The 14936-nt window shown below is 45.8% G+C and overlaps 1 protein-coding gene across 4 annotated transcripts in view; it reads left to right on the top strand.

The window, feature by feature from the left end:
• MOXD1 (monooxygenase DBH like 1) overlaps positions 1 to 14936 on the top strand; it is a 306903-nt gene that overhangs the window by 68023 nt on the left and 223944 nt on the right. For 3 of the 4 annotated variants that reach the window (XM_073575826.1, XM_073575827.1, XM_073575824.1), the window contains 2 exons: positions 11412 to 11558; positions 13793 to 13956. In XM_073575826.1, coding sequence (XP_073431927.1) covers positions 11412 to 11558; positions 13793 to 13956 — 311 coding nt within the window. Of the gene's footprint in view, positions 1 to 11411; positions 11559 to 13792; positions 13961 to 14936 lie in introns of all 4 variants that reach the window. The other variant, XM_073575825.1, reaches the window with a different exon arrangement.

Below are 14936 nucleotides of genomic sequence, written 5' to 3'. Positions count from 1 at the left end.
GCGTGCTAGGCCGCAAAATGTCTGCCAAAGTAGGAAGAGTGCAGTGTGGCACTTTTTTGAACAAAATCCTCATGATCAGGCCAAGGTTATCTGTAAGAAGTGCGCAAAGACCTTTAGCCGAGGGAAAAATCTGAAAAATTTGAATACCAGTTGCATGCTTAGACATTTAACCAGCATGCACTTGCAAGCGTGGACACAACACCAAACCTCAAGTGCCACATGTGCAACTGATCACAACGAAGGTAGTCAGCAACGCTACATTGTTTCCCCCACTGTAAGCCCACCGGTTAGCACAGCAGCAAATGTTGAGGTGTCGTTGCAAGGCCACAGCAGTCAGGGAATCCCACTGTTATATCAACGAAAGACTGATTCTAGGCCATCAGAAAGAACACCAACTCCATCACCATCATCAACCCTCTCTCAGTCCGCCCTGTCCACCGCTACTTCTACCATATGCAGCTCTCAAGTCCAGCTCACCCTCCCAGACACTATGAGTAGGTCAAGAAAGTACTCAGTCTCTCATCCGCGTACACTGGGTTTGAACGCCCACATTGCCAAACTAATCTGGTTTGAGATGATGCCCTTTCGGTTGGTGGAAAGCACAGCTTTCCGCGAACTCATGGCCTATGCAGTACCACGCTATGACCTACCCAGTCGCCACTTCTTCTCTCGCAAAGCCATCCCAGCCCTCCACCATCATGTGAAAGACCGCATTGTCCATGCACTCAAGCAGTCAGTGAGCGGAAAGGTGCACCTCACAACTGATGCATGGTCCAGTCGGCATGGCCAGGGCCGTTACGTGTCCATCACTGCGCACTGGGTTAATGTGGTGGATGCAGGGTCCACAGGGGACAGCGGTGGTGGGACAGTGCTGTCTAGCCCACGGTATAGGAAACAGTTGGCTGTAGGCGTTCGACCCTCCTCCTCCTCCTCCTCCTCCTCCAGAAGCGAAAGCTCGTCCACAGAGCGCAGTCGTACGAGCACTCCATTTGCAGCTGCCACTGTTGCACACGATGTGTCCCCCTATCGAGCAGCTAGTGGAAAGCGTCAGCAGGCTGTGTTGCAGATGATGTGTTTGGGCAACAGACACACCGCCGAGGTGCTGGCCGAGTACTTGAAGCGACAAACTGAGTCATGGCTGGGCAGTGTACATCTTGAGGCAGGCAAGGTAGTTAGTGATAACGGACGTAATTTTGTGGCAGCCATAGCCCTTGCAAAACTCAGCCACATACCTTGCTTGGCTCACACCTTGAACCTGGTGGTGCAGTGCTTCCTCAAAAATTATCCGGAGTTAACAGCCCTGCTCCAGAAGGTGCGAAGACTGTGCGCGCACATCCGCCGGTCGCCTGTACACGCCGTTCGTATGCAGAAGCTGCAGCGATTGCTCCACCTTCCCAACCACCGCCTCATTATCGACATTGCAACAAGGTGGAACTCCACCCTGCACATGGTGGAGCGGCTGTGCGAGCAGAGGCAGGCCATAATGCATTTGTGGGAGGATACACGGCCAGGCACTTTGAGAGCAGACATGGAGTTGACAGGTGTGCAGTGGTCGAAGCTGAAAGACCTCTGTAAAGTCCTTCAGTGTTTTGAGGAATGCACACGGCTGGTAAGCGCAGACGACGCCATCCTAAGCATGAGCATCCCACTTATGCGTCTGCTCATGCAAACTTTGACGCACCTTAAGGAGCAGGCGTCTGCAGCCAATGTTGATGAGGAGGAAGAGGAGGAGGGAATCCTTGATGACATTCAGCCATTGTCTGCTCAGGGACCTCTCCTGGACGAGGTGGAGGAAGAAGAGGAGGAGGAGGATGATGATGGGGATGATTACTTAGGGGAGGAGGATGCATCTCGTGGGGCAAGTGAAAATGTTGGCGTGGCAAGGTCTGGTACAGGGTTTGTGCGTGACTGGAGGGATGTGGATTTGCCAGAAAGTGCTCCTCCACCCAGCACTCGCAGTGCATCATTGACACCGGGAACATTGGCCCACATGTCAGATTATGCCTTGCAGATCCTAAAAAGGGACCCCCGCATTGTCAAAATGATGAACGATGACGACTACTGGTTGGCCAGCATCCTGGATCCACGCTATAAAGGCAAATTACAAAACATCATGCCACAGGAGAACCTTGACCTAATATTGGCTAATAAACAAGCAATTCTGGTAAATCGGTTGCTTGAGGCATTCCCAGCACACAGCAGCGGTGATGGTTCTCACACGAGCCGTACGGGCCGGGGGCAGCTTGGCAGAGGTGTTCGTGGTGCACACAGCAGAAGTGGCGTTGGAGACAGGGGTTTCATGACAATGTTGTGGACTGATTTTTCAAATACCACTCACACAACTGGTAATACTGCATCGATGGAAAGTGACAGGAGACAGCAGTTGTCAACTATGGTTACAAACTACTTTTCCTCCCATATTGATGTTCTCCCACACAGGTCATTCCCCTTTGACTATTGGGCCGCTAAACTGGACACCTGGCCTGAATTGGCCCAATATGCCTTACAGGAGCTCGCTTGCCCAGCTGCAAGTGTGCTATCGGAAAGAGTCTTCAGTGCAGCTGGATCAATCCTGACAGAAAAAAGGACCCGTCTGTCAACCCAAAATGTGGATGATCTAACCGTCATTAAAATGAACCTTGCATGGGTTTCCAAGGATTTTCTCCCACCTTCCCCTGATGACACATAGGGTGACAGAAAAATGGCTTGCTTTGGTCCACCTCTTCCTGGGACTTCACCTATTTCGCCTTTTGCATCAGCTGAATGTCCAACATCAACATATGCCACTTTCTAAAACTCCCTAACTGTGCTGCCTCCCCTCCCATGGCCGGGGTCACCACCTAGCGCACGACACCGTGCGAGTGCCGTTGCCCTGGACAGGTGGGTAGGACGACTCTTGGGCGCGGGCACTGGCACAGGGTCCCTCATAGTGCAATCAAGTGTCTCTGACGGTGGTGGTGCACACCCGCCGTCAGACACACCGCTGTACTATGAGGGGCCCAGTGCCAGTACCGACGCCCACGAGTGGGCCCCCCTTGCTTGGGTAGGGCCCCAGCATTTGCAATCTTTAACTCTCCCTGCTCCTCCGCTGTGTAATCTGGGCCGTCAAATCCATACTGTGCCTGACACCGTCTGAGCCTGCCTCCTGATGTATAGACATATATTTTGAATGTGTACGCTATCCATACATGTTATCTGGGGATACGGTACCCTTTCTAACCTTTGTGCAATCACGTGCAATCCAAACTCGGCCTAACACCGTCTGAGCCTGCCTCCTGAGACATATATTTTGAATGTGTACGCTATCCATACATGTTATCCGGGGATACGGTACCCTTTCTAACCTTTGTGCAATCACGTGCAATCCATACTGGGCCTAACACCGTCTGAGCCTGCCTCCTGAGACATATATTTTGAATGTGTACGCTATCCATACATGTTATCCGGGGAAACGGTACCCTTTCTAACCTTTGTGCAATCACGTGCATTCCATACTGGGCCTAACACCGTCTGAGCCTACCTCCTGATGTATAGACATATATTTTGAATGTGAATGCTATCCATACATGTTATCTGGGGATACGGTACCCTTTCTAACCTTTGTGCAATCACCTGCAATCCATACTGGGCCTAACACCGTCTGAGCCTGCCTCCTGAGACATATATTTTGAATGTGTACGCTATCCATACATGTTATCTGGGGATACGGTACCCTTTCTAACCTTTGTGCAATCACGTGCAATCCATACTGGGCCTAACACCGTCTGAGCCTGCCTCCTGAGACATATATTTTGAATGTGTACGCTATCCATACATGTTATCCGGGGATACGGTACCCTTTCTAACCTTTGTGCAATCACGTGCAATCCATACTGGGCCTAACACCGTCTGAGCCTGCCTCCTGATGTATAGACATATATTTTGAATGTGTACGCTATCCATACATGTTATCCGGGGATACGGTACCCTTTCTAACCTTTGTGCAATCACGTGCAATCCATACTGGGCCTAACACCGTCTGAGCCTGCCTCCTGAGACATATATTTTGAATGTGTACTCTATCCATACATGTTATCCGGGGATACGGTACCCTTTGTAACCTTTGAGCAATCACGTGCAATCCATACTGGGCCTAACACCGTCTGAGCCTGCCTCCTGATGTATAGACATATATTTTGAATGTGTACGCTATCCATACATGTTATCCGGGGATACGGTACCCTTTCTAACCTTTGTGCAATCACGTGCAATCCATACTGGGCCTAACACCGTCTGAGCCTGCCTCCTGAGACATATATTTTGAATGTGTACACTATCCATACATGTTATCCGGGGATACGGTACCCTTTCTAACCTTTGTGCAATCACGTGCAATCCATACTGGGCCTAACACCGTCTGAGCCTGCCTCCTGAGACATATATTTTGAATGTGTATGCTATCCATACATGTTATCCGGGGATACGGTACCCTTTCTAACCTTTGTGCAATCACGTGCAATCCATACTGGGCCTAACACCGTCTGAGCCTGCCTCCTGATGTATAGACATATATTTTGAATGTGTACGCTATCCATACATGTTATCCGGGGATACGGTACCCTTTCTAACCTTTGTGCAACCACGTGCAATCCATACTGGGCGTGAGAACGGCTGGCGAGCTGTTAAGCAAGCTACAGCACCTGTGGTTTGCACACGTAAGTTTTTCATTTTTTCAGGAATGACGGTTAGGCCTAATTCCGGAACTGCGGTTGACCTGCACTTACTGGGAAATCATTGTTCGCGGGTAATAATTGTAATCAGTGATCCCCATCACTAACGTTGTTCAGCGGGTTATCTGCACCTGTAAGCGACAAACGCTGGCCTTTTCAGTGTAGCGCACATGCAGCCACGGACATGTAAGGGCATGACACACCAGTTATTGGCCAATCTCATGTGCCAGAGCCTCACGTGTCCCTCTAGTAAGCCGGACTCGGACCGCGGGGCATGACGGAGTCTCGTTCGTTAATGGAATTAAGCTTGCAATGTGTGCATCTGTTCTGTAGCTGGCATGGTTGAGGTTTCCCAGGTGGAGTCGAATTTAACCGTAGGCTCCACTCCTGGTGGTGCCCTTCTGGACATTCCTTTAAGGTTCAGCTTTGCAACCATACTGCCCACGTAAAACAAACACTTTGCCTTCATGAACGCTGTTTGGAGGGTCATGACTCGTTGGAATAACGCCGCTCAATCAGTTAACCTGCTAGAGAGATCCTTCGTTGCTCCCAAGCATGACATCACACTCCCTAGGAAGAAGGTAATGCCACTGTGGCGACCGTACTCCTGGGGGCGACACAAGTGCACTGATGCCCAGCCACTGCTCGATGAATCTGTTGGTACATTGACCCAGACCACTACATTCCCCTCGCACACTACCCGGCCTGAATCTGACCCTGATGAAACTCAGGTTACCCTTCCCATATACAGTTCCATCTTACACGGTGACAAAGAGGAAGCTGCAGATGAAAGTGCAGGTTCGGCCCACCCGCCATCAGACACACCACCGTACTATCAGGGGCCCTGTGCCAGTGCCGTCGCCAATGAGTGGGCCCCCCCTGCTTGCCCAGGATCACAGCACTTGCAAAGTTGAAATACTGTGCAGTGAGATGGAAGATGGGGACGACGAGGAGTCTAGACTAGTACAGGGATTCCCTAGCGAGGAGACTTATTTGATTGTTTTCAATGTTGGGACAGCAATTTTTGGGGAGCACTATACTCTGGAGAATGATAGATGGGGCCCACCATACACTGGAACATTCCAAAGGTGGACATCAGACACTGGAGCAGCATTTACAGGGCCCATTATACACTAGAGCATTAGAAATGGGGCCCATTATGTTTGGAGCATTATTTGGGCCCATAAGACAGTGGAGCTTCATCCATGGGGACCAACATATACTGTAGCATTATGTGGAGCTCATCATATACTGTTTCAAACATTATATGGGACCAATGATTCTGTATGGAGAAATAGATGGGCCTCGTCATGAGATGTAAAAAGTGAGGTATTTTTCATTGTACTATACCGCTATTTCTCTGCCGTATCGGAGCATGATGAGTTGTGGTATGTGTTAAAGGGGCGCTCTTTCGCCCAGGGCACATGAAAACCTGCAGCCAGCCCTCCCCCCCCACAACTTTAGCCAAATAACCCCCATTTTTCAGTGCGTAACTTGTATTATGAAGTTAATTAAGGTTGACAAGCTTAAGTAAGAAGAAATGATGCTTTTGGCATTCAAATGGGCACTGTAGGTGTGTTTCCTGTCCTCCTCTCACTGCCGACTTTTATTATGACTTACATTGGGTTTCGTGTTTCGGGACGACCCCGACTTTTCCCTATAATCGGACGATCTTGCTCGACCCGACTTTTGGAAAAGTCGGGTTTCACGAAACGAAACGCGACCCTAAAAAACCAAAAGTCGCTCAACTCTACGTATCACCAAACTCATGGCAGACTCCAACGATGCCGGAGTCTCATACATCAGGAGGGCTTGTTTAACCTTCCCTGATACCGCATGAATAAACTGGCTCCGCAGTGCTGGGTCATTCCTCTGTGTGTCTACGGCCCAACGGCGACATTCCGAACAATAGTCCTCTGCCAAGCGCTCCCCCTGGCGGAGGGCGCGGATTTTAGATTCCGCTAGAGCCAGTCGGTCAGGATCATCGTAAATGAGCCCGAGGGCAGAAAAAACATTATCGACAGAATGAAATGTAGCAGAGTCAGCTGGTAAGGAAAATGCCCATGCTTGGGGGTCACCACTCAGTAATGACAACACCAGCCCTACCCGCTGAGCCTCATTACCTGAGGAGATAGGGCGCATGCGGAAGTATAACTTGCAGGCCTCCCGAAATATAACAAATTTGCTGCGATCCCCTGAAAATCGTTCTGGCAGCGGGATCTTCGGCTTTGCACCGATACCTGCAGCTGCCGTTTGTACCTTTGCTACTACCAGGCCCTGCTGCTGAACAGCTCCTTTCAACTCGGAGACCTGTAAGGACAGCGCCGCCAACTGGTGGGTTACGGAATCTAAGGGATCCATGGACTCCTAAAAAATGGGGGCCGATTATAATGTCACGCGGGGCTTAGTTCAACTAAGGCTGAAATACCCGGGGCCCCTGTGATGTCCCTTTAACTAGGGGAAACCCTGTCTGACCCTCAACCCAGGGTTTTTGCTGATGGTGCAAATGCCTGAGCCTCCAACCTTTCCTTATCTCCTGCTCAGCCCTGCACTTATCCCTCCACCCTCCACCCAGTGAGGAGACACACCACCAAAGCCCCCACACAAATTATGACAGACCGGGAGAACTTAAACTGCACTGCGCCGCACGCACACAGGAATATACAGTAATGTGAACAGGGCACAACTAAACACAAATATGGGAAGGAGAAAGGATAACAACGGATCATACGCCACCAGATACGAATCTCTCTCTCTTCAACACCTCCACTCCAGACCGGAACCACTTGGTATGAAACACAAGCTATAATCGGCGACGCCCATAGGCCAGCATGACTATTTAAAGACCGTGGGCGTGACTAAACATCCAACCTGGTCTCCAGCAAGATTAACCCCCGAGAGCCTGAATATCAAGCCGGCGCCACTGAGGCTATAGTGGACGGAGGTGGAACTACCTCTGCCTGCCGGACGCTGTGGTGTGAATAGCGTCCGACATGACACTGATAGTCCTAGGGATAAGGTGAATACGAAGGCCATTGTTAGACCTTCAACTGCCAGGGCAACCTACTGGCACTCTGCCATCATGCTGCGGGGTGCCAATGAGCTGACAAAGGGAGTGCCTTCCCTCTGTCAAATTCCTTAGGATGGCACAGGCACAGATCTTGTATTCACTCGATGTACATGTATGGCATAGTACAATGAATAACACTGCATGCTCACATCCACATACGACAGCTTACACAGAGGGGTAATTGATATAAATAAACAATCCACATATCTAATTTTGAAAGCATTCTTACTTTGTGGCATTTTTTACACACCTACCTAAAACTTTTGCACAGTACTTGAATACATATTTAGAGACAAACCCATCAATTTTATGCAAACCAAATTAAAGAAGAGTTGTGCAATTATGGAAATCACGGGACTGATAGACAAGGTAATGAAATACAAATGATGAAGAAATGGAAACAAAATATTCAAAATTTACCAATTCATTCAGTATCAAGTATAATTAACGAACTTACACATCTACGCATGCTACCAGTGAGGTTTTAATGGCTGTCTTGTTCTGGCACCCTCAACTTTGTGCTTAAGAAAAGCGAGTTGACAGAGAGCTAAACTCTTTCCTACCGATGCATTGAGGTAGACACAGGGGGTCCTTTACAACTTTTATTGATAGGATCAGTGTAAAACTATAAGAAAAAATTAAAGTAGTCAGTACAAGGCATACAACGTATCTAAATACATAGCATTATGCATGGTACAGGACATACATAGTGTAAGTGCACAACATGGCGGTATTGTAAACATCTATAATATCAAAAAACTACTGTGATATAAAAAATATAGAACAGAGTAGCTACATAATACAATATGGTGAGCTCTAACAAGGGGAAAATAACTCACCGACTGTGCTATGTGGAGGCAAACAACCAGATGGGCTGAAAATCAGGGAGAGATAATCAACATATCTTTATCCATGAGGCCAAAATGGCTGCTGGAGAAGAAGGGGCAAGGCCAATGCAGAGGCTGATGGGAACTACGGAAGCCTTTATGAGCCTTAAATATTAAATTGCACAGTAAGTAATGAAACAGAAAGTAAACTGTAATTTACTTGGTGCTGTTGGATAAGTTATCACAATACACCACAGCAAAACTGATTAGGCCTGTTTCACACATCAGTTTTTTCTGTCAGTTGTAATCCGCCAAAATGGATCCGCCTGTGTACGGACATCAACGTGTGCCTCCGGACCGTTTTTTTTTACGGATCCGGTGAAGGAAGAAATTTAAAGGAACCGCTGTCTGGGGAAGAGCGAGAGAGAGAATTTTTCAGCTGCCAGAACAGAGTTTAGGGTTAAATTTGCGGCCGAGGCAAGTCCTCCAGGCATGCGCAATGTAAAATGCGGATCCGGCCGCCCGAAAAAATGTTGCATTGTCCGTCCAGGCATGTTGGTGGACGCCAAAATTTTGGCGGATCCGCAAAAAAATGGATCCGACGGATGGCCATCCATCAAGATCCGTCGCTAATGCAACTCAATGGGAAAAAAAACGGATCCGCCAAGCAAAATGGTGGATCCGGTTTTTTTGCAAAACGGCGGATTTTGACTGTTGGTAACATACGGATGTGTGAAATAGGCCTTATATGCATGTGTATAAAGGCTTGACATGTCTTAAGAATGCTCTGCATGTTGAATGCCACTGGGCTTGAAAATCATCAAGATCCACTGCTAGCAGCTTCCTTTGCAATTGTCAGTCAATGATGTCCCCGATGTGCTAAATGACAAATCAAGATAACCTGCAAAGGAACATGAGACCTAGGATTGTTGTGTTGAAAAATGACTCCTAGGACACTTTGGAGAAATGGGCTTTCTGGTCCTTTCTATCATCTGGTTCCATATCCTTCATGCACTCAGTAGCAATTTGTTACTGGCTGGTGACTGGATCATGCAGCTTTACTTTAATAGCTTATTTATTATATTTATGGCTAGACTGTACATGACAAACACTTTATTTTCCTCCAGATTTCCTCATAGCTTGTAAGCTTGTGAGTAAGGCCCTGATTCCTCTTGTTTAAATTGGTGAATTATGTGTTACTCTGTAATATCTGATATTGTCTGTACATGTTACCTCTGAATTGTATAGCACTGCAGAAAATATTGGTGTTACCTAAATAAAATTATCTATTTATAGAATTGCCTTGTAATGTTTTCATTTCCTGTTCTGTCCAGATGTCACTGTATCCCAGAATTCCAAGCGGAGGAAGTTCACAGACCGCCATATTGGGACACCCAAGTAATGGGTGCCTCAATATGAAAACTGCTGCTGGTACCAGCTTATTGCAAGGTGTCATCAGCGGAACACCATCGCACCACACAAACACACACACACACACTATACGCCATATGCACCACACTCACACTCACACATTCACACTCATACACTCATGCTCACAATCACACTCACACATTCACACTCACTCACACACACTCAGACTCACACACTCAGACTCACACACTCAAACTCACAATCACACACTCACGATCACACATTCACACTCATACACTCAGACTCACACACACTCACAATCACACTCACACACACACATTCACACTCACTCACACTCACACTTACACACACTCTCAGACTCACTCACACTCATGCAGCCTCTTGCGCGGTACCACCAGCGGAACACCATCGCACTGCACCTGCGTGAATTCCGCACAGGTGCAGTGAATCATTTGGCTGATCCCGAAGGCAGGTGCGCGACGTGTCTACAGGCAGAGGAAGCCGGTCACATTAAAGAGGTTTTCCCATGAACAAAAGTTCATTTTAAAAATTGTCTGTGTCTGACCGTGTACGGAGCATACCACATCTCCTGGGCAGGGGATGAAGCAAAAGACACTACTGACATTACAGCAGGGGATCACAGAGGATTCATTTTGTGAGGTAAAATATTTCACTGACTGTTTTTAATCAATATTTTACCTCACAAAATGTATCCTCTGCGATCTCATGCTGTAATGTCAGTATTGTCTTTGCTTCCTTCCCTGCCCTGGAGCTGTGGTATGTTCTGTACCTGGTCAGACACAGGGGTGAGAGAGACAGAGCACAGGGGGGAGTCAGCTCAAATGGGACAGCACATGAGGGGAGAACACAGCACAGGAAGGAGAGAGACAGCAGACAAGGGGGATAGCACATGGGGTAGACAGGTCAAAGAAGAGAGCACAGACGGGAGAAGTCAGCACATGGGGAAAGAGAGAGTGGATATGTGGATGAGCACATGGGGGGAGAGATTCTCAACGCTGCAAAGCCTGCCCCCATCGTGACATTACCACCCTCCCGGCGCAATAGCATCGGGCCTCCATCTAGTTAGTAATATTTACTAATTGATCATGGGTGTCAATCCTTGGGACATGCACCAATTGCTAGAACTTCACCCCGAATACAATGGAGAGGCAGTGTGAATGCTTCATATATGCTTTATGGGGCTGCCAGAAAACGCTGAAGGCAGAGTGTGTGTGTGGCTGTGGGTCTGAGATAGTGAAAATTAGATTGTGAGCACCTGTTTTCAAGGTCTTATATGTTAATAATGAGAATATTACTGCTGTGCAATGGAATCTGTTGGCAATATATATATCAAGAAGTTAATACATTATGTATTTATGCCATCCTATTAATGAATATACTTATTTTTTATAGGATTACTATACAGATGAGAACAGAGTCCTCCACAGAGACTCTCAGCAAAACTATAAACTTGATTATGCAATAGAAAATGGAACGCATACTACACTTAAATTCAGCAGACCTCTACAAACATGTGACCCCCATGATAAAAATATAACAGTAAGTAATGTTAACATCATATTAAAGTATTTGTTCTGGCAACTTTTATAGTTGGCATCAGCCAGCATTGATATTAGTTAGAGTTTTCATTACTTTTCTCATTGTTTAATAGCGCTATACTTTGCATTAGAATTTCCATATGGAATTAACCCATACTTATAAGAAATTATTCATATTTCTTTATGATTAATTGCTTATATCATACTGATCCTGAGATCAAGTTTATGCTATACCTATGAGATGAAATCTTGCTGCATTCCTTGCAGATTACAGTAAGGCCTCTCACACATCAGTTTTTCGCCGTCAGGCGAGATCTGGCTTTTTTTTGTAAAACCAGATCCGGCGAAATGCAATGCCGGAGTCAGTTTTTCCCCATTGACTTGCATTAGCGCCGGATTGCGCCAGATGGCATTGCGTTTCATCCGTTTTTTGCCGGATCCGGCTACTTGTCTCATTCCGGCATCTGGAAAAAACGGCTACTGTGACGTTTTTTGTCTCCGGCGAAAAAGCCGGAAGCGCTGGATCCGACGCTTCCGGCTTTTTGCCACAATGAAAGTCTATGGGCGCCGGAATGCGCCAGATCCAGAAAAAGACGGATCCAGCCACCGGATCCGTTTTTTTAAGTCTGCGCATGCTCAGATCCAATTGGCCAGCCCCCCAGGAAACAGATATAACCTGCTAGATGGATCCGGCAGAAAAACGGATCCGTTTCTACAGTTCTCCAAAATTTATGCCGGATCCGTTTTTTCTAAAAATAGACGGATCCTGCCTGATGGCAAAAAACTGATGTGTGAAAGTAGCCTAAGTAGACAAGATACAATGCCCAGAGATATTTCAGGATTCAAGGAAGTGTAGAATTTATAACAAACCACAAACTTGATATAAGTAGCATTAAACTCTGTTTACTAGAGGAGTTCATCTTAAAGAAGCATTCTTGTTATTTTTTATTCCCTAAACTTGTATAAATGTTGGTGTAGTATAGTTTATATACTATGTGCTAATATACTCACTGATTGTCATGTTCTCCATGTTTCCAGCATTGTTCCAGTCGTCCTCTGAGTCTTTTCTATCTTTCCGGCTCATCCTGAGGTCTATGTATGAGGCCACTTTCACAAGCTCGGTGTTTGGTCTGTATTTTACCTCAGTATGTGTAAGCCAAAACTAGGAGTGGAACAATCACAGGAAATGTACAATAGAAACACATCACCACTTATGCATTTTTCACCCATTCCTGGTTATAGCTTAGAAATACTGAGGCAAAATACTGATCAAATACTGAATGTGTGTACATGGTCTTACAATGTAATCATATGGTGTGTCAAAATGAGACTTCATAGGCTTATATTCTAAAGCCACAGTCACACAATCAGTATTTTACATCAGTGTTTGTAAACCAAAACCAGGAGTGGGTGAAAAATCCAGAAGTGGTGACGTGTTTCTATTATTCTTTTCCTCTGATTGTTCCACTCCTCATTTTGGCTTACAAATGCTGAGCTAAAAAACTGACCAAATACTGAACCCGTGAACGTGGCCTTAGATGACATCCGGCTCATGAATAAAGTGCAGCATGATCTGGTTGGTTGGAATGACTGTCATGTGACTCAGAAAAAGAGCGGGAAAAGTGCTGGATAATGGAGAAGATGGTGATCTGTGAGAATACTAACACACTGATACTACACTAACATTTGCACAGATTTACAGAAGAAAAAAATAATGGGAGCACTTCCTTAACTATTATAGGTGTGTGAACTGTTTCCAACAACAACCAGCAAAACTGTTAATTCACCTGTAGTCAACGTACAGTGTGTGGAATAAAGATGGCAATGTCTAAGTTGAGTGTTATCTGAAGAAAAATGCCAAAAATGAACCTGGAAGAAACGCTGGAAGATTCCAGTACTGAAACCTGCAGATTTATGAATGCAGCTCTGGACTATAAATGCATAGTCTTTGGAGGCAGATTGTTGTAAATTCTAATGACTGCTCATTATTTATTGAGAGGGCTTCGAGAAATCTGTGATGCAGAAATAAATTTACAAGGTTTTTCATTCTCAGAAATTTCTGTAGGAAATCAACTCTGTGTCTATGCACACTAATACAGATTACAGCCCAAGATAAGTTATCCAAAGTAATTTCGCTTCAACAATTAGTCACTGAAGGCATAACTCTGCTAAGTTGAGGTCCAGTATTTATAATTTAAAGGGTAAAAATAAAATACAATTGTTATGCTATTACAGGAAAGCACAGTACGAATAATTTGGGCATACCATACAAGCGACATTGAAGTTACTGGTCCAATTTACCATGGATTAAATCGAGGTCAGAAGAGCCTACGACTGTTAAATCCAGAAAGGAAAAAATATCTGTCTGATGAAACTCCTTCTTTCAATTTCACAAATCAGTACGTAAGTTTTAATCAATAACCCGTAGAATGTAACTCCGCAAAGGCAGGGTCCCCTCCCCTCTGTACCAGTCTGTCATTGTAAATTTGAGTACTGTTAACGATATCTGTAACTTTGTATGTAAGGCCTGTTTCACACTTACGCTGTTGTCTGTCAGTTGTTATCCGCGAAAATGGCGGAAAACAGATCCGTGATCGTTGTGAGATCAACGGGTGTCAGCGGACCGTTCTTTTTCCGGAAATTTTAAAAGGAGAGAGATAGAGATTATTTTATGATCCCGGAACGGCATTACTGGGTTAAAAATGAATACGCACATGAAAATAGCGGACCGTCAAGACGAAAAAACGTTGAGGGGCAGTCTCATCTGCCCGGGAGCCAGAAAAATTTTGGCGGATCCGTCAAAAAACGGGGGTGACGGACGACCGTCAGTCAAGATCCACCAATAATGTAAGTCTATGGGGGAAAAAAACGGATCCGCCCCTTTTCGGCGGATCTGTTTTTTTCAAAAATTGGCGGATTGTGACTGACGTGAAAAAAGCTGAAGTGTGAAAGAGGCCTAACCCCTACTCATGTACAGCACCATGGAATTAATGGTGCTATATAAATAGTAATAATAATAATAGTAACCTTATATTTACATGACAATATTGGGAATTTATATGCACATGAGGCAATCGATCTTGTATATACAGTGCCTTGCGAAAATATTCGGCCCCCTGGAACTTTTCAACCTTTTCCCACATATTATGGTTCAAACATAAAGATACCAAATGTAAATTTCTGGTGAAGAACCAGCAACAAGTGGGACACAATTGTGAAGTTGAACAAAATTTATTGGTTATTTTAAATTTTTGTGGAAATTCAAAAACTGAAAAGTGGGGCGTGCAATATTATTGGGCCCCTTTAACTTAATACTTTGTTGCGCCACCTTTTGCTGTGATTACAGCTGCAAGTCGCTTGGGGTATGTGTCTATCAGTT

This window comes from Dendrobates tinctorius, unplaced genomic scaffold (genome assembly GCF_039654945.1).
Source record: "Dendrobates tinctorius isolate UK_male_01 unplaced genomic scaffold, ASM3965494v1 ptg000046l, whole genome shotgun sequence".
In the NCBI taxonomy this organism is placed as follows: domain Eukaryota; kingdom Metazoa; phylum Chordata; class Amphibia; order Anura; family Dendrobatidae; genus Dendrobates; species Dendrobates tinctorius.
Note: the sequence above shows the minus strand (reverse complement) of the source record. Positions and strands in the feature narration are given on the sequence as shown.